Here is a 25,977-nt window from a genome sequence, read left to right as displayed (position 1 = left end):
TTTTTTTAAATCTGTTTTTTTTTTTCATCATCTTCCAGACAATTCAGTTTAGAGCTCATTGCATATCTTGTAGTTTTTATGCAGTTTAAATGAACTGTTATAAAAGAAAATAAAGAAAACACCTGTTGTCTTCTGATACAGTGGGGCAAAAAAGTATTTAGTCAGCCACCGATTGTGCAAGTTCCCCCACCTAAAATGATGACAGAGGTCAGTAATTTGCACCAGAGGTACACTTCAACTGTGAGAGACAGAATGTGAAAAAAAAATCCATGAATTCACATGGTAGGATTTGTAAAGAATTTATTCGTAAATTAGGGTGGAAAATAAGTATTTGGTCACCTCAAACAAGGAAAATCTCTGGCTCTCACAGACCTGTAACGTCTTCTGTAAGAAGCTTTTCTGTCCCCCACTCGTTACCTGTATGAATGGCACCTGTTTGAACTCATCATCTGTATAAAAGACACCTGTCCACAGCCTCAAACAGTCAGACTCCAAACTCCGCCATGGCCAAGACCAAAGAGCTTTCGAAGGACACCAGGAAAAGTATTGTAGACCTGCACCAGACTGGGAAGAGTGAATCTACAATAGGCAAGCAGCTTGGTGTGAAAAAATCAACTGTGGGAGCAATCATCAGAAAATGGAAGACATACAAGACCACTGATAATCTCCCTCGATCTGGGGCTCCACGCAAGATCTCATCCCGTGGGGTCAAAATGATCATGAGAACGGTGAGCAAAGATCCCAGAACCACACGGGGGGACCTGGTGAATGACCTGCAGAGAGCTGGGACCAAAGTAACAAAGGTCACCATCAGTAACACACTACAACGGCAGGGAATCAAATCCCGCAGTGCCAGACGTGTTCCGCTGCTGAAGCCAGTGCATGTCCAGGCCCGTCTGAAGTTTGCCAGAGAGCACATGGATGATACAGCAGAGGATTGGGAGAATGTCATGTGGTCAGATGAAACCAAAGTAGAACTTTTTGGTATAAACTCAACTCGTCATGTTTGGAGGAAGAAGAATGCTGAGTTGCATCCCAAGAACACCATACCTACTGTGAACCATGGTGGTGGAAACATCATGCTATGGGGCTGTTTTTCTGCCAAGGGGACAGGACGACTGATCCGTGTTAAGGACAGAATGAATGGGGCCATGTATCGTGAGATTTTGAGCCAAAACCTCCTTCCATCAGTGAGAACTTTGAAGATGAAACGAGGCTGGGTCTTCCAACATGACAATGATCCAAAACACACACCCCGGGCAACAAAGGAGTGGCTCCGTAAGAAGCATTTGAAAGTCCTGGAGTGGCCTAGCCAGTCTCCAGACCTCAACCCCATAGAAAATCTGTGGCGGGAGTTGAAAGTCCGTGTTGCTCGGCGACAGCCCCAAAACATCACTGCTCTCGAGAAGATCTGCATGGAGGAATGGGCCAAAATACCAGCTACTGTGTGTGCAAACCTGGTAAAGACCTATAGTAAACGTTTGACCTCTGTTATTGCCAACAAAGGTTATGTTACAAAGTATTGAGTTGTATTTTTGTCATTGACCAAATACTTATTTTCCACCCTGATTTACGAATAAATTCTTTACAAATCCTACCATGTGGATTCATGGATTTTTTTTTTTCACATTCTGTCTCTCACAGTTGAAGTGTACCTCTGGTGCAAATTACTGACCTCTGTCATCATTTTAGGTGGGGGAACTTGCACAATCGGTGGCTGACTAAATACTTTTTTGCCCCACTGTATATATAAATACAAAAAGGGGATAGAAAAGTGGATCTTGCTCCATTTAATATGTGATCGTTTTAAAAATTGATACTTCCAAATCCAAAATGAATTATGTTTTCTTAGCAATTAATTCCAGCTGTGTGCATCTGTCTGTGCATGTGTGTGCACACGCCAGGAATGACAAAATAATAATCTTGAAAAAGTTAATTAATAAAAAGTTATCTGATACCACCATGGTTTCACTACTCTTGCTCGATACTGCCACCTAGTGGAGAATGTAACACCTGTATCATGGTAGGTTACACGTGTGCCCTCTCACATGTTACTTTCATGATGGCAAACCAGGAAGAAAAAAACCTGTGGTTGCCTTTTTCTTGTCTCTTTACTTTAAATCCTCTTGTTAACCTCTAACTAACCTTAGCTTCTCCACAGGCTTCTCTTTCGACTTGTCGCCTCTCTCCAAGCCTCATGGTGGTTTTTACAACCTGACTAAAGGCATCTATCAGTATTACATCAACGTCTGTGGTCCAGTCAGTGTTTCGTCGTGTCCTGAGAAGGCCGGCGCATGCCAGGTGGAAAAGAAGTAAGACTACAGGCTACAAACATGCAAGAAGAATCGCACTTCTTTATTCTGTTCTGCCCCACTTTCTCAACTTTCACTCCACTTTTAAGCACTTTTAAAAACAACCGTGCTTAAAAAAATGAAGTGACGTGAATTTTCTCACAAATCTGAGAAATCAATGTAAATTATCCCTGAAGTATTCGTAGTGTGCTTTTGCTGTGTTACCTTAGTTTGCTAATTTTAATACCAATTGGATCAAGAATTCAATAATAATCTGCCTCCATCTGATTGCACTGCAAATTCCTGCTGTATTGAAGGTGTAGTGGAAAGAAGAGGGATAAATGAGCGTCACGCGTTGTGCAACAATGTATTTAGTTTAGGATCTATATTTTTTTGGAAGCCTAAGTTAAGCATTCCTTCTATCAATCTGCATTTTGTACATTATACTGGTCATTTTACATCCCAACACACAACATTGTGTGTAAAAAGTTTAGGTCAATATTGAATAACACACTCATTATTAAATTAAAGATCCTGAAACCGAGTGATTTAAATACACTCAGCAATGAAGAAACATGAATAAATTACAGCATATTTTTTCTTTAGTTTTTGGAGTCTTGGGGAACAGAACTCCCGTCTGTCGTACTACGATGGGCTGATTCAGCTGAACTACAGTAACGGCACCCCATACAACAACGAAGAGCACACTCCCAGATCTACGCTCATCTCTTTCCTCTGTGACCCACAAATTGGACCAGGAAACCCAGAATTCCAGGTAAAATCCTCCCTACCTCTTTGTCAGATTGTTTAAACAGTGTTTGATGTATTTTGTGTCTCCTGTATGATTTGTATATAAACATCTGTTTGTTAAAATCTTCGTTCAGATAGAAGACAAGTACACGTACAACTTCCGCTGGTATACCTCCTACGCGTGCCCTGAAAGACCCCATGAGTGTTTGGTGACCGATCCAGACACACTGGAACAGTATGACTTATCCAGGTAATGCTTTTAAAAAGCATTGTGCAGCAACTGCTTTACCAGTGTCTAAATCCAAGGCCATGAAAATAAGTACATCCAGTCCAGCACTGAATTGTTGCCAATCTGCTGTCCTCCTCGTCAAGCTTTTCTTCTTCAATTTCAGCCTGTCACACACCACCTCCAACTGGCAGGTGATGGACTTATCCGACAGCAATAATCTGAAGAAGTATTACATCAACGTATGCCGCCCCATCAGCCCTGTACATGGCTGCGACCGCGATGCATCCATCTGCGAGATGAAATATGTAACCAAACAGGTCTGTAACATTAAACACCTCCACTGAATCAGAGAGATGCGACATTACTGAGGAAGAACACACAGCTCATGTCAGTCTTCTGGTGAATACCAAACTTTCCCTGGTGGAGACCAGACGGTGAACTGCAGTAACACAAAGCATAGCTTGAGTATCATCCTCAAAACACCTTGTCAAAATCAGAATCTGGACACCAGTGAGTCCAGCCATACACCCCTTTGCCAACTCTGATTGGGTAGTCGAGGCCTGGATGGGATGCGTTTTTCAAAGGTCTTGAGGCAAATTTGACTTTGAATCTTTTCTCATTGCATTGAAATCTTGTGTATATATAGCCTGACCAGAAGGACTGTGAAACTGACTTGAAAGGGGGCCTTGTTGCAAATCCACTTCGGGTTTATGATTGATTGTGTTAATTTTTCTTGCTGGTTTTAGAGAATTGTGACTATACCACTATGGGCCAGATTTACTAATGTATTGCTCATGAAAAAAGAACTATCTGTATTTGCAAAGAGAACAGTGAGAGGTATGACTTTACCACTGGTTAAAGGAATTCAACCAAGAAGCAGTTTGCAGAGTGGACTGATTTGAACTTTAAATTTGTCTGGCTTTGTCTCTAACTACCATCCCTACATGTGTAATTGACAGTTACAGTCAACTCTGACAACAGAGCTGGCAACAACAAATTCCTCTTTTTCCATCATATAATTTATATTACAGTTGACAGAAACAATAATACTTATTTTGCTACACTATTTTTAATATGTTAATATTTATTGATTAGTCTAGTGTGCCTTTAGAGATGGAAAGATCTGGACATGAATATAGGCGTACCAAACATTTAATAACCCAGAAGAAAGTGACACAAAATATGATTTGCTATATTTTTGTAAACAAAGTCATTCGGCAAATGTTTTTTCTGTGTTGTTGCTGCTCTTTTTTTATTTTTTAATATTGCTTCCACCCATTTTATAATAACATGCTCAGGGTGAACATTTGAATAAGAATCTCAAAGTAACTGCAGAGTGTAACTGGTGTCTGATACTCAATTATTCACCTCTTCCCTCCTGCCTCCCCTCAGGGCTCTGTAGAGGAGGAGGTGTCAGTCAGTAACATGGGCATTTCAAAGCGAGGGCCGATCATCGAAGCACGGGACCGCCTTATGCTGGAGTTCACAGATGGCTCTGCCTGTGATTCGGACGGTCAGAAACTCTCGTATACAACGCGCATTCACCTGGTCTGCTCCAGAGGGACTCTCGTGAGTAAATGCAGTTTTGAGAAGAGAATGGCTTGTTGGCTGTCTACAGTGGTGGTTTGAGTGTAACAATGTTTGCACTCCGCACTATTCAGGTTAAGGGACCGCGATTCCTGATGTACCAGAACTGCACTGCCACCTTTATGTGGGAGACCAATGCAGCCTGTGCCATCAGAACCATCACAAACAATGTAAGTGTACTTGCATGGATCTTAAGTCTTAATTTGACTTAATTGTAATTGATACACTGTGGTAAACTTAACAAAATACTTGAAATGGTTGTAATCTGTGTGGGGTTTTTGGGTTGTTGTTTTTTTTGGCATATCAGACATGTGCTGTGGTGGACCCCAACACTGGCTTTGAGTACAACCTAACGCCCTTGGCTTCCAAGACGGGATACAATACAAGTGGGAATGGCAAGAAATTCCTGGTAAGACACTTCAACAATATTCTGCCAGCATACATAATTTCTGCAAATTATAGCTCTCAAGTGTTGCATAGAAGTGTCGCAGTGCTATGGAAAACATTACATTTTTGCATTTCAAGTGATATTTTCCAAATGGTTGTATTAAATTCTAATCAAATAAAGCATTGTGAGGAGGGAATTTAATTGCCAGCCGTGTAGGGTAACGATTAGAGCTATATAGCGCATTACGTAGCACTAAAACATGGCAGATGAAGCTTTCTGATTGTAGTTCATGAAACTTCAGAATAAGATGAAAAATGTTTATTGTCCTTATTTAGTTTATCTTAAAAAATGTGAAAGTATGAAACAATGTTTTTCTTTTAAATGCTACTAAAAAGGGTAATGAATTATATTAACGGATAAACCTTATGAATGCAGACTGATGAAAGAACAGTTTCAGCTTTAAAATGATTGCACATCATTTAACTTTGGGTGTAACTAGCACTTTTTTCTTCTTCTTTTAATTTTTTAACCTCTGCAGAGGTTTCTTCCTGTTGAAAGGGACGTTTTCTTTCTCTCTGTCGCCAAAGTGCTTGCTCATTAGAGGTTGTCTAACTGTTGGGGGTTTTTCTGTATTATTGCAGGGCCTTTACAATATAAAATGATTTGGTGCTATATAAATAAAATTGAATTTAACATTTTAAATAAAAATATAACCTATAAAAAAACAAACAAAAAACATTAAAACTATAAAACGTAAACACCAACATTTATAAGCTTTGGCAGGCAAGTGACTAAAATGATCCAAAATATTGTCTTTATACTGCTGATTTACCTGTTGTTGTTTTGTATTCTTTTTAGTTTTTGAATTGGCTGTGTGATGCTGGACTACATCATTCGATTGTGTATTCACAGACTTTGTCGTTAAGATGTTTACTTATTATATGGTATGAAATATCGCATAAAGCACACAAACTCAAAGTGGTATCCCACCTACCTGCAGGTAAACATCTGCTCAGATGTAGCTGAATGTGGTCAGGGAATGGCCGGCTGTGAGCTGGAGAACGAGCACCCCATCAGCCCTGTGGGGGAGGAGAAGACCCTCCAGTATTCAACTGACGGCATCCTCCAACTAACATACAGGGGACCTGTTGACGTTCCAACAGGTAGCAAAAGCACAATAGAAAATGTACAGAATAAAGCAGTTCACGCTGGATCTTGAAATGTGTCACACAGTGAGATCTGATGATGGACATGGCCAAGTGTCCATTCATTTTGTATTTTGATCAAACAACACTATGGTTATAAACAAAAATACTGATGCTATTTTTACGTTACAGTGGTGCACTTTTTGTGACTTTCCTCCATTTTTTTTATTTTTTTTTAAATTTTTTTTTTTGCTTTTTCATCAGCAACTCGGGACACCTTCCGGATTAATTTTGTGTGTGATCCAAAGTCTTACCCTGGATCCTTAAAACTGGTGCGAGAGGACATGAGTACTTCCCCTAAGCATGTGGTCCATGACGTCCTCTTTGAGTTCTCCACCGCTTTGGCCTGCATGCCTGCTCCAGTTGACTGCAGGATCACAGGTTTGGGCACACACACACAAATTATCATGGCTTCTTTTTTTTCAGGTGTCCCTTTTTTTTAGAATTTGTTAGATTACAAAAAAGTTTACTAACTTGAACATGTCTTCATTAATTAATGAAAAATCTGATTTATTTTTTTCACTTCTAGATTTGCATGGTAATGAGTATGACCTGAGTCACCTGATCCGGGATGAAGATGACTACCCGTGGAATCCCATAAACACAGATTCAGGCACATCAAGGAGGTTTTATATCAACGTCTGCAAACCCCTCCCACGTGTAGATGAGTGTCCAGGTGAGAAATTAACAGGTTTAGATAGACATAAGAGGATTTGACGTTGACGAGGATTTGACACAACTAGGGCTGCAACTATTCATTGATTATTTTTGAATAATTTGTTTATAAAAAATTCTCGATACGAAGTCTTCGATGCTTTGTTTGAGGCACGGCTCCGTAGCTCGCCATTGTCACCATGGAAATGCTAATGTGAGCGTTTCACCCACATTTGCGACTAAAGCAGACGTGCAATGCAAACATGTTTAGAGCAGCTAGTGAATAAAAATTCTGACAACATTAAGCCCACACAGGGTGCAGTTTTAAACAGAAACACCAACAACAGCAGCGGAGACTATGACGTTGGCACAGTTTAATGTGAAACCAGAGTCTGTTTACACACTGCAAAGAGACTGAGCCAGTGCTGAGAAGATGAGCGCAGGTAGAGTTAAAGAACACGTGTTTCTAGCGCCCAAAAAAGCTGCTGTTCTGGTGACCACCATTTAAACTTTTACTTTTACCAAAGCCCCTGATCAGCAAACTCCAATGTGGAGAAGACAAGCAAACTTTGTATCTGCTCCTTCCACAGCCAAACAGCGAAAAATCAGCAGTAAGCCTCCAGAAGTTGTATTAAAATATGCAGATGAACTGTTAACCTAGTCTGATACCACATTTAAACTGTACAGGTTGCTGGTTAACTGATTTGCCTTCATTTACAATTTATTGTTATAAAATACACCCAGTTAAGTCTGACATATGTTTTTTGATAGTCTTACTTCATTTACTTGGTGTAAATAAGCAGAGCAGAGAATAAGAAGAGTCTTCCATTGGAGATCGGTGATTAATATTGCTTTGAGTGGAACGGGTTAATGAACCCTAACTGATGCAGTGAGTAGCTTCTCTCTTTGTAAACAACCACGTTGCCATTCTGTGGGCGTAGAAGAGATTTTTCTCCGTTTCACAAGGGTCAAATTATTGGCCTGCATCAAGCAAAGAAAAAACGAAGAATATGAAACTACAGAAACTCGTTTAGAAACTGTGCAATGCATTTATGAAAATCTGTAACCAAAGTGGGGAAATGGAATCTGAGGAACTGATGCGGTCCAATTTAAAAAAAAAAAAAAAAAAAAAAAAAAAAAAAAACCAAATAATTAATAGAAATCAACATTTGAAATCACAGCTATGTTTAACATTCAGAGAGCACTTCTACTTACAAAGTCAATGACCAAGTTTTTCCACAAATGGAAAAAGCTTTATGCAGCTGTCTGACTTTTCCATCATCAATACAAGTTCTTAACATTTAATTCAGTTCTGGATGTAAATAAATGTTGTGATGTTTATAAAAATGATCTCATAGCAAATGCATGTTGTCATCAAAGCTAAATAAAAATATGAATGACTTTTTTTTGTTTTTGTTTTTTGGAAAGGCATTTTCCTAAATGCTAGACTGTAAGGATGGCACGGGATATTACTGGAAAAATGCAGGCAAATAGTTAGAGTATAACATTTTGTATTGTCTGCAGTGGGCTTTTTGGGATCCTGCGTTGTCATTGATGGCAAAGGATACAACCTGGGATACATCCAGTCCAGCCCACAGGCAGCAGAAGATGGCTCCATCAGCGTGGTGTACCAGAATGGAGACAAATGCGGGTCTTCGTCCCAGTACTCAACTCGCATCATCTTTCAGTGTGATGAAAACCCGGTGAGTGTTTTTAGACTCTTGAACTAACCCAGTCATAATGTTCACAAGATGACTATTTGATATTATTATAATATAAATGTTTTAGTTGTGTGGATCAGATTTGGTAGGAAAAATGTGATGTTTATTTTCTAGTTTCTAACTGCGATAGAGGCTAAGTGAGAAAACGTGTACTGTTTATTTTAGTGCTTTCTTCAGTAGCACTGTTAGACTTTAACTCACTAACTGAAAGCTACATTTTATGGTTACTTTGTTACCAAAAATACATAAAATAAGTTCCCCTTGAGGTATTTGCAAATGGATTTCATGATAGAGGCATACCTTCATTTTATTTGTTTGAGATGTGTACCGAATTAATCTCTGAATACCTTTTGTAGCTTTTTCTGGTCTTGTCTGTTTTAGGCAAATCACAAATAAAAATTCATTTTTGTCTTTTAAATGTTGCATGTTCAACTCCAGTAGCAATTTCTTTTAATCTAAATTTTGATTATTTGTGTCCATTTGTAATTACTTCAAGGGCTCTCCCATGTTTGACCGTATAGATGGTTGTGAATATGTCTTCATCTGGCGGACGTCCGAGGCCTGCCCTATCAGGAAGTCACAAGGTAAAAACGTCTGTGACAGTGGACAGAAACTGTTCCTTAAGGTTAAACATAGAGACAAAATCTGTACATTTTAGCATTTGATCCACCATGGAAATGGACAATAAATTATCCGAACTTTCCCTCATAGGTACTGACTGTCGAGTTCGTGACCCTAAGAGTGGCTATGAATTTGATCTGAGCTCTCTGAAGGGTAGAGATTACTTCCTAAATGCTGCCAAGTACACTTACTATCTTTCAATTTGCGGCGGACTCCAAAAAGATGTTTGCACCCACAAAAAGACAGAAGGTGAAACTGTCTCCTCCTGCCAAGTTGCCGGAGGAAAACATAAGATCGCAGGTATGAAAAGACAGATTAAACATTACACTGTATAAGAAACTCTGTCATTTTTACAGTACTCGTGTTTTTAAATTTTCGCTCGTGTGAACACAGGAATGGCAAACCAGGTGCTAACTTATGTTGGAGACCAGATCATCCTGAACTACACCAGTGGAGAGATCTGCCATAAAGTTTATGAGAGGTCTACCAATATCTACTTCTCCTGCAACCCTGACAGGAATCCTGTAAGTTTAACACACACAGAAATTCTGCTCCTCCTATGTAGCTTTGAAGGGGTTGTTAACAGAGAGCAACAGATCAGATATCTGTAAGACTGACTGGTGACTGAGTGACAGTTTTGCACTTGGAGATTTGTGGTTGAAAGAATCATCCTGTGGTTTGTCTCCACATAAATGACCACTGTGTTTCAGGGCCTGCCTTCTGCACACATTACTGTTAGTTGCAGAATTGATCTCTGAATAGATAAAAAATATAAACAAGATGTATACGAAATAAAAAAAAAAATTAACATCTCTCTGATTCCTTTTTTTTTTTTTTTTTTTTTTTTTTTTTAAACACATAATGTTGGGCCGTTATTTTTCACAACACACAGAGGTCTTCTAAGCTCTTAAGCAATTGTGTCTAATGCTACTTCACTTTTTCAGGGAGAACCGGAGTATATTAGGGAGACTCCAGACTGCACCTATTTGTTCAACTGGCCCACTGCACTGGCCTGTGTCCCAGTCAAGACCACCAGCTGCTCTTACAAGTAAGTCGTCCTCGTGTCATTATTGCCTTCCAATTTTATGTTCTAAAAGATAAGGCTGTGTGTGTGTGTGTGAGAGTGTGTGTGTGTGTGTGTGAGAGTGTGTGTGTTTGTGTTTGGGGGTGTGTGTTTGTGACCTCCTGCTCACCAAAAGGATCATAAAAGCAGGAAGATTACTAAGCAACAAACAGAACCCTCACATAGATGCCTACAATAAAACACTTCAGCCTCCCCCAGCAACAAACTGGCTGGAGAGGTGACAAAGGAACATCTTTGATCCTACAGTTTGAACTAAGACTTACAAATTTAAGTAACACAATGACAACATTTAACAATTTGACTCCAACACACGGACTTCTTTTTTTCTTATAGTGTATGTAGTTTGTGTAACTCAGTAGAATTTAATTATCATTTACAGAAAGGACCACAGTCCAGAATTTTCTCCTTTTTTCCTTTTCTCTTGTCAGTGATGATCAGGGTCGCTCGTACGACCTCTCACCTCTGGCTATGGACTCTGGGAACTGGGAGGCGGAACTTCCCACTGGGGACACGAATAAACAGTATTACATTAACGTCTGTAGGTCGCTGGTGAAGCAGAAAGGTTGGTGTAAAGGATACAGTAATGTCATTACATCTACCTCTGGTTTAGAGTTTAAATATAATTCTGGCCCAAATTTCTATGTCTTGAAATCCACTGAAAATCCTTCTCCTTGCTACAGACCCATGGAAGTGTCCCTCCACTGCAGCGTCATGCCTGAAGGTTGGAGATGAATATTGGAGTCTGGGTCAGGTCCATTCTGGTCCTACGTGGGACGGAAATGTCCTAATGCTGCAGTACACCAGCGGCCAGGCTTGTTCAAATGGAAGCCGCAACAGGATCAGTATCATCCGCTTCCAGTGTGACAAAAACAAAGTGGTAAGAACTGTACTCAAAAGATGGTCAGCTAAAATGTTTGATGGCAGTCAGGCTGTAAAACATGCAGTAAACAGTTTGAGCATCAAATGGCTTTCTAAACCACACGTGAGGTGGAATGTAGGATCCATGTAGAAGAGGCTCACTGCTTTTCCCCCGTAGGGTCCAAATTTGAGTTATTTTAAAATATAAAAAAAAAATAAAGAACAAACATGTATTTATATGCCCCACATAGAACTCTCGGCCTACTCTGATCTCTGACATTGAAGACTGTGTGTACACCTTCATGTGGAAAACAGCTGCTGCCTGCCCTCTAAATAGTGTCCAGCATGACAACTGCAGAGTCACCAACCCTGCTACAGGTCAGAAACACACACTTTCTCCTCATATCATCTTTGTTTATTTTGATATACCTGCTGGAGTAATAAAAGGAGAATGTTATGGTAATATGCATTTAAATTTAAGTTCTCAAAAAGCATCTGCTTTCCCTTTTTATTCCTCTTTATGTCTGCTGATCTCTGGTATTCTCTTAAGAGTGTGTAAAGATGTGCACAAGTTAAATATCTATTTCTAAATAGCCGCAGTGCTAAACCATGACATCTTCCATAGGTCATTTATTTGACCTGAACCCCTTGAAGAAGGATGAGGGTTACACTGTGCACCATCATAAGGACCAGAAGATGGTGTTCCGCATGAACATCTGTGGATCTGTGGCCAACACTGGTTGCAGCCCTGACACTGGTACGTCACTGCAATCGGCAAGTTGTTAATTTAGCCGCACCACATTTCTGGATTATATTAGCCAATTTCTCATTACAAAAAATGAAAGATCTACCAAGTTGAGAAGTATACTTGGATTATTTTAATTCTATGAATTGTGAAAAATCAGCAGTGGTGGTAGCTTTTATTTGGTATGCTGCTTCACATATTTCTCTGGTCTAGGGCCTCTCTCAGTTGAATATTATACAATTTGGCGCAGCAGATAAATTTGACTCTGTTGTGCAATCATGTCGATGGAAGTCTAGCAGATCATTTCTCTTCAGTCACTGAGACGATCAGAGGTCTCTGTTATGTCATCATTGAATCAGAGTGTATACAGGAGTCACTTTCAGGCAATCGGTTCTGCTTTTAACCAGTCAGTTACTTTATAAAGAAAACAAAGTGCCTCTGTAGTTAGGAGAGATTGCTTTCTTCAACTTTAATCTGGTTACTGTTTAGTCTTGATAGATATTCAGAAACTTTATGAAACGCCAAGAACGTCATAACTGTTTGTCTGCAACACAAGCAACGACTGAAACCCAAACAGACACTTGAATTTCCAGGTTCTCTCAAATTATTGACCGCTCGCTTACCAGAGAGTTAAAAAATGGTCTGGATTTGTAACTTATGATGGCTATGCTAAGAATGTTTAATCAGCATCAGATACACAGTGGGAGAGAATAATATGTGGCAATACAAGTGCAGTAAGGTCATGGTTCGAATGCTCAACAATGGGATATATTTGCAGTCCTGAAAAAAATACTATTAATTAAAAAGTAATAATAAAAATGAATCCCAGAGTCTGAGCTGAATTTGATCACTCACTCGCTAAGAAATATAAATATTTCCCAAAAAACTTTGAGCGTTCTGCAGATTTCCAGCTGGTAGAACAGATCTATGGAATATTTATATTTTTGTGTTTTACATTTAAAGCTTTCTGAATGATCTCCATGAATATGTGTTATAGCTGTGTGCATTAAGGAAGGCAGTGATGTGGTCAGTGGTGGTAAGGTGAGCAATAAGCTCTCATACAAGGACCATGTTCTGGAGCTCACCTATGAAGAAGGAAGTCCATGCCCTGCAAACCGTAGCCTCACCCACAGCACCGTCATCAGCTTCATCTGCAGGTACATTTTCCTCCATTTGCATCTTAATTTTCATCTATAACTACGTCAAGCATAGAGCATTCTCAGGAATCACATTTTCTCAAACCTGCGTTGTTCAGGAATAGCAAACTGAGATTTAAAGTGCCCCTTAAGAGAAAATTCATACCTGTATACATCGTGATACTGTGTGTCATTTGTTTCCTCCAATTTTCCTAAATATAAAACTAACTTGAATTAATCCTTTATTTCAGAATCTGGTAGTGATGGAAAAGCTAGTGTGAGAGCTTTATTGATGAAGTAGTGCTTCATCTTTTAAATAAGAGTAAACTCACTACAAGTATTTACAGATTTGTTAAACGCCTTTTTAATGCAACCTTGGTGATTTTAATATATTTATTTAGAATAAACGAGTGAATGTTGTTTGTTTGTTTGAATGTTTTGTGTTTGTGCAGGCCAGCTAGCATGAGCTCAGCCCCCTCAGAGCCAGTGCTGATTGGCTCAAACACTGAAACGTGCACGCACTTCTTCGCTTTCCACACACCGTTGGTTTGTGAGCAGCCTGTAAGTATGTTTGTGTGAGAGAAGACTCACCAGTCCATCACAGGTGGAAAAGGAATGTACTTTTGTAATAAGATTTAAAAATAAATAAAGTTAGTGTTTTCCCTTGTAGTAAATTAAGTAGAAAAGTGCTGTATAAAAACTACTCCAGCTCCCATGAGTACTCAAAGCGCTTGTCTCATTCACCCATTCATACAAGCACCTTAAGTGCTTTCTAGCTAACAATTAGCACACCAATGGATGCAACCGAATGAACCTTGGTGTCACTACCTGCACACATGCAGACCCCAACCTTCAGATTAGTAGACGACCTGCTCTACGGCCTGAGCTACAGCCTCACAGCTGATGAAAAATCATAAATGATTATAGCGTGTTTGTGTTTGCTGTGATATAACCAGCTGCTTACTGTTCACTGCACAGATGAGGGAGAAAATTGTTTAGACAGAAAGACTGCATACAGTCAATACAGCCTGTTGTTGCAGTGCTTCCTTTATGTTGAAAAGCTGTTTTGACATACTGCAGTTCAGTTGGAAAACAGGGTGTGCTCTTTCCTAATATGGCACATAATTTCCCAGAGAGAAGCAAACTTAAGTTAACAGAGGCAGACAGGTCACCTGAAGTCAGCTTCTTAGTCATCAAAGGAGCGGGGAATGTCCAATGATAAGCAGATGTCCCTGAAGCTTTTGTGTAGTCTCTAAAAGTTTGGTAACATTAGAAAATAAACATGGTTGAACTCCTGGACTCTAAAGTTGTAATTGTTTGATGGCTCATGACTTGCAGTACAGTTTTGTGCTCTAAAAAGGGATTTTTCTTTTCTGCTTTTCCTTTAATAAAAAGGTAACTTGTTCAGTCCAGAACGGCTCTGCTCTCATAGACCTGACTCCTCTGATTCATGTCAGCGGATACTACACAGCAACAGGTCAGTGAGACACAGGTTCACCTCTCACACCTATAGATATAGCAGAGTTGCATCATTTTGAGTTAAAATGACGAGTCCCTGTACAACAATATGCACTGTGTCAGTCCTTAACAGTCTGCATGTTCCTCCTTTGAGAATAGATGATGACATTGACCCGGATAACCCAGACTTCTACGTCAACATCTGCCAGCCTCTAAACCCCATCCCTGGGGTCAACTGCCCACCTGGAGCCGCTGTCTGCATGGATCCAAATGACGGACCACCTGTGGTGAGTTCTTTGACAAATGCTGTCCTTTACACTATTTAAAAAAAAAAAAAAAAAAAAAAAGTTTAATTGCTTTGATCTGCCTTACCAAGGCAGTGACATCACAAGGACTTAATGTTAATAAAATAATAAATTTCATTATTGTCTCTTGAAGGAAATTGGTCGCACCACCCGTGGTCCAGAGCTCAACAAATTAACAAGGGAGGTATCCATCACCTACAACAGCTCAACAAAGTGTGCTTTGGACCCTCTACAGAACTACACTTCAACCATTGTCTTTACCTGCCGGAGAGGCCTCGAGCTGGTCAGCAGAGCTATATAATAAGAGTATTTTACTTTTTGCCTGTTCTCTTTATCCTGGTTATTTTTTAACTACTTTCTATCTCTGAACAGGGCTCTCCGCAAATGCTGAGGCTGCAGGGCTGCGTCTATTTCTTTGAGTGGGCAACCCCGATAGTCTGTTCAGATGCCACTAACATCAGCGGCTGCCAGCTTACTGACTCTCAGCTCCAGTTTACATTTGACCTGTCAAACCTCTCCAAGGAAGTCCAGGTGAGCTGATGATATACTGAACACTTTCTAACCAAAGGAAGTCTATTTGATTCAAAAGTTTCACTGTAACAGAAATATTCTTTGTTTAGAAGCATAGGAAGGTCAGAGCTCTGTGTGTATGTCTAGGTAAACGGGAACTCGGGTACGTATCACATCAAAGTCTGCGGCTCAGTGGAAGTACCGGCCTGTGAGCAGAGTGCAGTGTGCCACGTTTCTGGTTCAGACAAGTTGGGGTTATCATTTGGCATCAGTAAAGCCATGACAATGGACTTCAAACACGAAGAGCAGGCTGTGCTGATGCAGTATGGTGGAGGATATCCCTGCGCACTAGGTAAAGTCTTCTGTAATTAGTAAAACTCTTATAGCTAGCTCAAAAACAAGGTATGATGTTAATGGGAAAAATGCTTCAAAAGAAAAAACTGAAAGAAAATGACGTTTTATTGTTCACAGCCTCAAAATATACACAATATGTCATACAAATTCGCAATAATGATATTAGTATTTATTTAAGAAAAATGACTGAACAGCATTTTTATTGGTCACCGCAGCTTGCAAATAGCAGCATTTATCAGAAGAAACAAATTAAGGAAGTTTTCCCTGCATGTTCTCCCTGCGTTTGCATGTGTTCTCTGTGGGTAGTCCAGCTTCCTTCCTTCAGTTGCTGAGTATTTTGAGGAGTTGATGTGAGAGGTTTGTTTCTTTTAGACATAAGCTGGGACATGGCAACACGAAAGCTGGGTAATAAGAAAATAAGCACACAAAAAAATATGATGGCTACTATAAAATATGAACTTTAACGTTGGTATTTTTTTATTTTAACTTCTAACTGCAGTTGTCACTATCAGTGGTCCAAAGCACAGATAAAAGTTTTACAGAATAGCTAATCTTGTGTTGTGTCAGCAGTGCAACACACATGAAGGAAAGTAATGATAAATTTTGTATAGGTGCAATATTTCTGATTAGAGCAATGCTTAGATGCACTTGTGAAAAGATTAAACTCTTTCTTTCTTCATGCATGGCGAAAACATTTTTATGTGTTTTAGCAGTCAGATTTAGTTTGTTTACTTTTAGAGAAATGACTTATAATCAATTGTGGCTTCATGTTGACGTGGGAAAAAATACAAAACTAAGAACTGTATATAAAAGATGGATGTCGCCTCTTTGATGATACCTGTTTAAACTCGAAATTATTGGAGGTGAGGCCAGAGGAGAGCTGCCCTTAACAACACACCTGAACCAGTTTATTATAAAGGGTAAAACTAAAGTCCCAGTCCTTACACCTGTTATGAATGAGGAAAACAAAACAATTTTTTTTATCAAGCTGTAAATGCTCATTTTTGGGCAACTTAGGATGGGGGTGGGCTTCTCGTTGTCTTCTTCTTCTGTCTAAATAAAGGCATTAACTCCTTCCTGATAGTTTAACATACTTATCCTAATGCTGTGTTGTCTTCACTTCCAAAACTGAAAATCTTTTGTTTTTCTTTTTATTTCCCTCTCTCTCTCCCAGCCTCGGCTAAGCATCAGTCCTCCATATTGTTTACATGCGACCATTCTGTAGGAAGTGGTTCTCCAGAGCTGCTCTCAGAGACAGCAGGTTGTACAGTCACTTTCCAGTGGCGCACCAATGCAGTTTGTACCCCAAGGAAGATGGAGTGTAAGCTCGTCAGCCAGCATAAGACCTTTGACCTCCGAGCACTTTCCTCCCTCACTGAGCCGTGGAAGTTCAGCTACAAAGGAGATTCGTAAGTGTGGTTTTGATTCCTTAATCGAAGGCAGTAAATCCACAGTTCGATTCTGGAGCTCGGCAGTCATTCTGCACACACTTTTGATGCTTTTCCAACTTTTCACTATTTATTAGATCTATTTATATTTAGCAATGCATATGCCTCATATAAGATGCATTAGCCCTTTCTTAAAAAGAATTTCTAAACTCATGCTGTGGTCTTATGATTCCTCACTCTTTAAAATTTGGCATCTTTGTTTCTGTGGCTTCAGGTATTTCATCAACCTGTGTCAGGGTATCCATGGTGGGCTGCCAGGCTGTCCTGAAGATGCAGCCGTATGCCGCCGCACAGCAGCAGGAAAAACCGAAGTCCTGGGCCGAGTTTACACGCAGAAAATGGAGTCCAGTGGTGTGCAAACCATTGCAAATACTTTACATTTATTTGGTGTCAGTTTGTGTAAAGGATATTTTATATAAATGTTTTTTACTACCATTATTATAAAAAATAAACTGAAAACAGTGTAGACTAAGAGTTAAATGTGTAAGCAAGGATCACTGATTAGACATTTGTTTGCCTTTAGGTCTTGTTTTCTTCTCTCACAGGAGTGTTTTTGATGTTAGAGAACTTTATCCCGACAGTCTCAAGAGATTTCCCTTCCTCTACAGGTGGGAAGATTTTTGTGAACTATTCAGCAGGAGATGAATTATGCCCTAAACACCAGAAAGCCAAGACCATAATCCAGCTGAGCTGCGGCTCCACAGTGGGACACCCCAAAGTTATCAGGTAACAAAACCTCTTTTAGAGATTTTTTTAATGTTTCCCTTCAGTAGAAATTTGATTAATTCATTTAATACAACATTGGTATTAAATTACTGTATCAAATTAACAGAATGTTTAAACTTTGAATCATTTATTATCCTGTTTATTTGTTTTAAGATTATAGCAAATTTTTTTAGCTATTTTTTCTTTTTTTTCTTGCTTTATTTCATAAACTTTAGTTTTAGTTAATTGAGTAACATAACATTTCTCAGCAGACTAAATGTTGTTCAGTTGCATCACATTGTCTGAAATTAATGCAACAAATGTTTCCTGTTAAATTGTCACGTTGTTTTTCCTGATCTGTATCTCTGTGTATATTCACATAAAAGTTGTGTTTACATTGCCTATTTTAAAACAATTTTAACTTGTGTTTCATTTGTCTTTTTTCCCACAAGTCTCAGTGCCCTTGTTTTGTTTTTGTTATTTTGTTATTTGAACTGGTCCTCTGCATCTTAAAGTAGACCTGTTATGCTTTATTCTTATTTGAATATCCTATATTCTCTTGTCTGTGCAGGGTTGATGAGGGTTCATGTGAGTTCTTGATAGGCTGGGAGACTCTGGAAGCTTGTGCAGTGAAACCAACGGAGGTACAGATGGTAAATGGAACCATAAAGGTTCCTAAAACTGGAGTCAGCTTCAGTCTGGGAGCACTCTACTTCAGGTAACAGAGTTCACCTGTGTCATCCACTCATTACACTTCACCTCATATAAATTTCAGTTTCAATCAGCAAGCAAAAAAACGCACTTCTAAAATTCTTTCTGTCATAAAAGTTTCATTTGGGTTTTTTTCTGCCTTTTAGCCACCATCAGGCGTCTGGAGACATTCGTAACAACGGCGACCGCTACATCTACCACATCCAGTTGTCTGGTATCACCAATAAATCCCTGTCTAAATGTCTTGGTGCCAACATCTGCCAGGTGAAACCGAATGACACCTACGGCCGCAAGATTGGCTCATCCAACAAAGCCAAGTACTACATAAAAGGTAAACAGAAGAGGATTTTGATCTATCATTCAAAACCCTTTGCAAAGCATGTGATTGACAATGACATCAGTGCAAAAAAAAAAAAAAACCCCACACCTGCATAAGAAACAAAGTGCCATTTCATTTTAGCGTGAGTCCTTCCATTTGGAGGTCACAGCATCTTAACATGTTTTTGTTTTTCCATCAGGAGGAAATGTGGATGTGATAGTGCCTTCTGAGTCAGAGTGTGGCCGCGTGAAGAACAAAACGGTTTCATCCACAATAAGGTTTCACTGTAACCCGTCAGCAGGTGTCGGCATCCCGGAGTTTATGCTGGAGACGGACAATTGCCAGTATCTGTTTGTGTGGCACACAAACGCTGTGTGCGATCTGATGTGAGTCCTTTTTTTTTTTTTTTTTTTTTACAATCTGACTTTAATCCCAAGAGCACAAAACACTAGATAAATATGTTGAAGTCTCCTCTCTGGATTGAATTTCAGGACTGTTGACAGGCAGATAAATGATGACGGTGAAGACACTCCGTCTCTGTCTAGGCGGAGCCAAGCAATGGGGGTGGTGCTGAGCCTCCTGTTGGTGGTTCTAATTGTGTGTCTGATGGGGCTTCTGCTGCACAAGAGAGAGAGGAGGTGAGACCATGAGTATCCATTTTTGGTACATATAAATATATATATATATTTTTAAAAATATATATTTTGTATGAAAGCCTCTTTCATAATCTCACCTGTCTGTGTCCAGGGAACTGGTGAGGCAGAAGATCGCTGGTTGTTGTAGGAGAGGAAACCAAGTCTCCTATAAATATTCCAAGGTTGGTTGAGCTAATGAATGAACGAGTTTCAAAGTTACTTTGTATTTTCCCCGGTCTAAAGATCAGAAAGCATAACGCAAGGAAGAGTCACGAGTGGGTTACTGGCACTGACAGGGAATAAAGCTGCTGCTCAGGGTGAAGCCAAGGCCAAAATAACAAATGGCACAATAAAACAAAACAAACAAAATAATTCAAAACTCCGACTCCAACATGATCCCTCATGTTATTTAAAGGGTTTCTGTAACTTGTAACTAGAGAAGGAACATGTTATGCTGCAGCCACTCCTAGGCTAATAATGGCTGGAGAAAGCAGCACAACCCAAATGAGTTCAACTTGGAGCAATTAACTGTCAGTCTTGTTGCCTTTGAAATGGTTGCTTCAAAGATGGGGACCAGTTGTGCTACCACTCGCAGTTAGTTTCTGCATTCAAAGCAACGTTGGTGCATCAAGGCTATCTGCTTGTGATTGAATGGGGGAAAGCTAGCAAATGCCTGGACTCTGACAATGATAAACGGTGATAAATCAGCGAAAATCACAAATCTGTTGCTGTCTACATACTCAGAAATTCACATCAACTCCTTAAAGAGTCAGAGTCCAGCCAGAAGAAAAATTAACAAATGCCTGCACAAATGAAGCAGCTGCAGGACATGGATTTAAATACAAATTGCCAAATGACAAAGCAGCTTTATTTTTGTGGCAACTTTGGTTTTATATAGAAATCTAACCAGAGTACAACCAGTTGGTAACCAGCGGAGTCGAGTCTGCGTTTACAACTAAATTTGTGCGAGAATACACTATTCCAATTTCAGCAAAGACATCTGAGTATTCACTGGTGCAGCCACGCCCACTTTGAAATGGCTGTATGAAGCTGTGGTAGCCGTGTCATATTCTAGCTGTACCTGAACTTGGACTTAAGTTTTTCTTAAGGTAATAATATAAAGTGATAAAGTAATCATATTAATAAATAAAAAAAGGACAACTTAAGGATTACATGTTACATCACTAATGATTAAACACTAAGATTATTTTTATAGCTTAGCGAATATTCAAAAAGCCATAGCATGCTACAAATCAGATACTCTAGTGAAGCTTTTTTTAAACAACCATGTAGATGAGTAAAAACTTAATATGCATCTTATTGTTTGTGCCTTTTAAATACTCAGGTCAGCACAGATGAAGAAGGAGGAGAGGAGGAGATGGAATGGCTGATGGAGGAGATCGATGCTCCTCCCACATCTTCATCGTCTTTGCACCGTGGCAAGAATAACCAAAGCAACGGTCACATCACGACCAAGCCTGTGAATACAGAGGGTCTGCGGTCGTTCTCGCTGGACGATCAGGATGACGACAGCGAGGACGAGGTGCTGAGTGTCCCCGGGGTACGTGTGATAAAATCGTCAGGACTCGCTAAGCACTCTACGGCTCATCGCAGCGCCTTCTTGCAAGTCAGTTCTTTGTCTTTTTCTCTGGTATCCTCTCAGTCGTTCATGGTAGCAATGATTGCACCCATTGCTCTCAAAAGCTCACAGAAGTCTTTCATTTCAGGAGGAGAGCGACGAGGACCTGGTGGGCCTCCTGGACGAGTCAGATAGGAAAAGGAAGAGCAGCAAACCTCGCTCTTCTGGCCTTAACCACGGTAACAACACGGCAGCGAACAAGAAACGGGAAGAAGACGACAGTGACGAGGACCTCCTCAGGGTGTGATGTCACTCTGTCCTTCCTGGTTCTCTCCATCCAATCCGAACTCTTCTCTCTCAGTGAATGTCTCCATAATAGCAACAGTGAAATGCCAACAACACACCGAAGACAGAAACCTTTCCTTTCTTTAGGGATATATTTTTATTGGGCTGCACCTTCATTCGGCTTACACCGACTCAGTCCAGTTCACCGTCCACATATAATTTTTATTTGACAGCTCATTTAAAGTGTTCTTAAGGTTCTTTTGAACTCCACCATATTGTCTTTCATAATCCCGATACTTCAGCCTTGCCACATTTGTCTGATGAAGAACGAACAGGCCAGCTCTTAAAATCGACTCTGGGAGCACACAAAGCTTCTTTCTAATGTGATTTCCAGCTTGATGTGTCAACTAGACATGTCACCATAACCATATGCACCAAACAGTAAACAATGATACCACAACACTATCATTACAAGAAGGGAAAATCTGATATCATCACTGAAATGAGGCATGATAAGATGTGAATGAAAATTAAGTTATATATGTATCTTCTATTTTCTTCTGGTGTTTTGAACTGAAGCTGTTTTCCTACCTTGATTAATGGTACTAACACTGGCTGTGTGTCTGCTTGTGGACTGTGTGAAGGTACTTAATAAGGAAGACTTTTTTTTTTTTCCTGTTTGGAGTTGTTTCTTTGCTCTCCATTGGCCCGCAGGTACTTTATGAAAAAACTGTCATGATATTTATTCCCATAGCTTAGGCAGTGAAGGTGCCAGCTTCTTTCTAAAAAGGGAATGAAGACACCAGTTTGTTTTCGTGCTGTTTACAGTTGCTTTTATAGCAGACCCGTTTTCCCCTTCTTTGCCCTCGAAAAGAAAGCACGATGCCTTCATACTGATGAATTTACTTTGCATTTTCATCTATGAATCATGTCCAGCAACGGATTGAATTTCTTTGATTGTCTTGATTTGATCAGAGACGTTGTAAATAGATGATAATGTTCTATAATATGGACGTTTCGTTTAGTCTTCACCGGTGAATTGTTCACACGTTTGTTTTGGTGATTATTTAACGGCTCGTCCGAGCTGATTACGTTTGTTTCTCTGTTCTGTGTGAAAATGGAGATGGCCTTAAGTATGAATGGATGGTTGAAGAAAGTTGAAAGTGAAACTGGAGGCGTTCCTTTGGATTGATTTGGTCCCCTCCCGTCCTGTTAAAGCCATATTTCTACTGCCACCCTTGGCACTAATGTAGGGAAATCGATTTTTATTTTTTTTCCCTTTTCATGCTCGTGTGCTCTTGTACTTTACAGGCTCGGTTGTTGTACTCAGATCTGATTGCTGCGTGAAAAGTGAAGCCAACTTTTCGTAGTGCTGAAATCCGCCCTGTTCAGCCAAATGCATGATGCAAAAGATGGTAGTGAAACTAAAATGCAGGCTGTTTTGCTTTTTCACAGAGGATGTCAGTAATAATGGAAACCTACTTTATGCCATATTTCCACATGAGAGTAATTAAATCTGTAAGCTTGCACAGTGTAAACACAGCGTGATTGAGATTGATTTTTCTACAACAGTTAGAGCTCAGACCGGGTGATTTTACAAAACAAACACACCTCAAATACGGTGATTTTATGGACACATGATCATCACAAAAAACAATTAGGTTGGATTATTCTGTTTTCACTTCACTCTTCTTTCTGATGTGCAGAGCAGCTGAAAACCAATAAAATAGCTCAATTTTTTCCAGTTAATTGGTTTAGAGAAAAGTAGCACACCCTCATAAAGGAAGGTGGACTTTTTGAAAATCGTTTAAAAAAACAAACAAACAAACAAACTGAAAGTCTATTTGGTAGGTTTCCACTAATTAATCAGATTTGGTTGGTTGGTCAAATTGACTGAAATGTCAGTTTAAAACTTTGCAAACTCCCTGAAGACATCAAGTCTAAAGATTTAGCCTAATTACTGCTAACAGGGAGGCACATTTAAAGCTAAAACGATTTTTTAATTAAAATAATCTGTACTATTCTTTGGTTTTGACTCCTCTACTATAAACAACTGTTTGCTTTCACTGGCAATAATAAGTTTTGAGTTTCAGCCTTGTAATTGGAACAAAAAATATATCTGAAAACTGTGTTGCTGCTTGTATAACCAGGAAGGGGTGAGCTGCAGCCCTTGGTAGCATAAATCTTTATCTCTGTACATCAGTAATAACTTCTCATTTTCTCCAACTGGGGAAAGGAGGTGAACAATCCTGAGCTTAATTAAATCACTTTGCAGTGCATTTGTTGATCCATAGCCAGACATTTACTACCATAAAAAAACGTGCCCTTGATCGTATATTCATCACATTAGTTGCCGTTGCATTGCTGGTGTAGATTAATATTTGTGTTTTCTCAGTATTCAAATGTGAGTTTGTTGCTAAAACCTCAATAACAAAGATTTGCCATTCAGGGTATTTCTAAAGCTTTGTACACATAATTGTTAAGCGCGTTTTTGTACGATGCCACGTGCCCAAAAAATACTGATAAAATAACGAGAAACAGCATTTAATAAAATAATTGTCATTTGCACTGTAAACTTCAGTGTTTCACAGAAAGGGGTTCGAGGAGTGTTGTGATAGCAAAGAGTAGAAACAGATCGCACTCCTCCTTTTACTTTTTCTGTTTCTCTCTGATTACAAACTGAACATTTCCAAAGCAGCTTTTGACATTTTAAAACTCTCTTAATAAACTCTCTTATCATATAATCATATTATTGTGCTACTGATCTGAAATTCTGAACAGTGCAAGTGTATCTACCTTTAACAGCTTAAAGAATGAGAGTACACGGCACATGGTCAGGTTTCCAGAAACATGACAATGACATTGGTAACAGGTGAAATATTTATGATCAGTATTTATCATAAAATATGATTGTAACGAAGACTTTTTATAAACTTTCCTTTTACGTGTTCGTTCATTCAGCGTGTGGTTTTGCTATATGAACTTGAGCTGTTCTTCTTAAAGTTTTTTTACCAGAATCCTGACCCTGTTAGTCTGAGAGGTGAATTGAAAGTGTCTGTGTTTGGCACTTTGTAGTCATCTCTCCCGAGTCTCAACATTGTAGCACTCCTCATTTCAGAGTAGCAGGAGGTAAAGTTTGTGAAGTTATTTGTTCATTGTTGCATTAAATTTGTTTCTGCTTTGCACCAAAGTTCCCGTGGCTCATCTGCATGGTACTGTACTGAACCATCTCTTTCTTGAAGTTATTACTGGACATTCTTGTGCTTTTTTTGTTTGTTTGTTTTTGTCCACAGTCGTGGAAACATTTGGGTATGATGAAACAAATTTAGTATGTGAGACTGACATCAAGCAGCACACAAACCAACTGAAAAAAGAGGGGAAAAAAAGCACAAGAAACTTTCTTCAATGATTTGGTATGATGGGATATCATCATTATGTTTTAGTTGATGTAAGGTTATGTTTGATGTTTTCAGCTCTTTGCCTGTTTTCCTATTTAAAATAAAAAATGTGTAAAATAATGCATTATTTGAATAAATAAGAGATCTGCTGTTTATTACTTTTGTGGTGTAATCTCATTTTATGTCTGACAAAATTTCTAAAAGAAAGAAATTATTTAAAAGTCATCTTTGGCAACATTGCAATTAAGTTCTTATTTGGACGAACTTGAGATTTGACCTGAAGACGTCCTGACATCTGGCTTGTGCTCAATAATTTGAAACTTATTTTTGTCATCTCATCTTGTCTGGACTGACTTACCGTATGAAAGAAGAACGAGCCTTGAACGTTGAATGAAATGAACTTGTCTTGAATGAGACTTCCTAACATCTATTCTTGGGTAAAATGAGGTTTTATCCAAGAATAGGTCTTAGGTCTTTAAAATTTGTCTCAAAGAAGCTGAGACTAAAACCTATGCAAATATTAAAATATTTCAGGTACAATGTGGTAGGAGAATTTTGGGTGGGGGGGAGAATCCTTTGCTCTTGTTTTCAATAACTTGATCCTGTCTCGGGCTTCAAGTTGCTTAAAAATGATTTCACACTAGTTAAGACTTGAGTCTTAGTTTGATCTGTCTTCAAAAGGATTTCCAGCAACACACGAGCTTGTCTTGAAGATTAAATCTTGATCCTGTTAAGTCAAGATTCAGGCTTAACTTGACTGACTTAACTTTAAGGCACGTTTAGTGTCAGTCCAAGTTCTTTAGACTTGTCTGAAAAGACTCAAGAAACTCAACTTTCTTTCAGCTGATCTTATCTTTCTCAGTTCTTAATGTCTAACAGATTCCAATGAAGTACCTCTTAAATGTTAACTGATTAAACATCATCACTGTGTCACCGTCCAGGCCAATGTGTCCACGCTGATGAATTTATGTAAATTAATCCCCAAAGCAGACGTTCTGCTG

The 25,977-nt window shown here is 39.2% G+C and overlaps 1 protein-coding gene across 2 annotated transcripts in view; it reads left to right on the top strand.

Moving 5' to 3' along the window:
* The window catches only part of igf2r (insulin-like growth factor 2 receptor), a 47,742-nt gene extending 22,611 nt beyond the window's left edge, over positions 1-25,131 (top strand). Inside the window, exons 15-50 of one of the 2 annotated variants that reach the window (XM_086264942.1) lie at positions 2,162-2,312; positions 2,898-3,066; positions 3,176-3,291; positions 3,434-3,587; positions 4,663-4,839; positions 4,932-5,027; positions 5,165-5,266; positions 6,246-6,408; positions 6,655-6,831; positions 6,980-7,126; positions 8,629-8,807; positions 9,322-9,409; positions 9,537-9,746; positions 9,840-9,970; positions 10,391-10,494; positions 10,959-11,092; positions 11,211-11,407; positions 11,640-11,766; positions 12,014-12,145; positions 13,131-13,290; positions 13,722-13,830; positions 14,665-14,746; positions 14,887-15,014; positions 15,166-15,315; positions 15,405-15,563; positions 15,690-15,894; positions 17,071-17,305; positions 17,559-17,695; positions 17,953-18,070; positions 18,621-18,767; positions 18,907-19,091; positions 19,279-19,465; positions 19,571-19,717; positions 19,827-19,896; positions 21,060-21,275; positions 21,442-25,131. In XM_086264942.1, the coding sequence (XP_086121068.1) occupies positions 2,162-2,312; positions 2,898-3,066; positions 3,176-3,291; positions 3,434-3,587; positions 4,663-4,839; positions 4,932-5,027; positions 5,165-5,266; positions 6,246-6,408; positions 6,655-6,831; positions 6,980-7,126; positions 8,629-8,807; positions 9,322-9,409; positions 9,537-9,746; positions 9,840-9,970; positions 10,391-10,494; positions 10,959-11,092; positions 11,211-11,407; positions 11,640-11,766; positions 12,014-12,145; positions 13,131-13,290; positions 13,722-13,830; positions 14,665-14,746; positions 14,887-15,014; positions 15,166-15,315; positions 15,405-15,563; positions 15,690-15,894; positions 17,071-17,305; positions 17,559-17,695; positions 17,953-18,070; positions 18,621-18,767; positions 18,907-19,091; positions 19,279-19,465; positions 19,571-19,717; positions 19,827-19,896; positions 21,060-21,275; positions 21,442-21,600 (5,348 nt within the window). In that variant the 3' untranslated portion in view covers positions 21,601-25,131. Of the gene's footprint in view, positions 1-2,161; positions 2,313-2,897; positions 3,067-3,175; positions 3,292-3,433; positions 3,588-4,662; positions 4,840-4,931; positions 5,028-5,164; positions 5,267-6,245; positions 6,409-6,654; positions 6,832-6,979; positions 7,127-8,628; positions 8,808-9,321; positions 9,410-9,536; positions 9,747-9,839; positions 9,971-10,390; positions 10,495-10,958; positions 11,093-11,210; positions 11,408-11,639; positions 11,767-12,013; positions 12,146-13,130; positions 13,291-13,721; positions 13,831-14,664; positions 14,747-14,886; positions 15,015-15,165; positions 15,316-15,404; positions 15,564-15,689; positions 15,895-17,070; positions 17,306-17,558; positions 17,696-17,952; positions 18,071-18,620; positions 18,768-18,906; positions 19,092-19,278; positions 19,466-19,570; positions 19,718-19,826; positions 19,897-21,059; positions 21,342-21,441 lie in introns of both variants that reach the window. The other variant, XM_086264941.1, reaches the window with a different exon arrangement.
* The last annotated feature ends 846 nt before the right edge of the window (positions 25,132-25,977 follow it).

This window comes from Aulonocara sp. 'chitande type north' Nkhata Bay, linkage group LG15 (genome assembly GCF_057382095.1).
Source record: "Aulonocara sp. 'chitande type north' Nkhata Bay isolate Kocher_YH1m ecotype deep benthic linkage group LG15, A_spYH_male_GT1.1, whole genome shotgun sequence".
Classification (NCBI taxonomy): Eukaryota; Metazoa; Chordata; class Actinopteri; order Cichliformes; family Cichlidae; genus Aulonocara; species Aulonocara sp. 'chitande type north' Nkhata Bay.
This window is presented reverse-complemented; position numbering and strand designations above follow the sequence as displayed.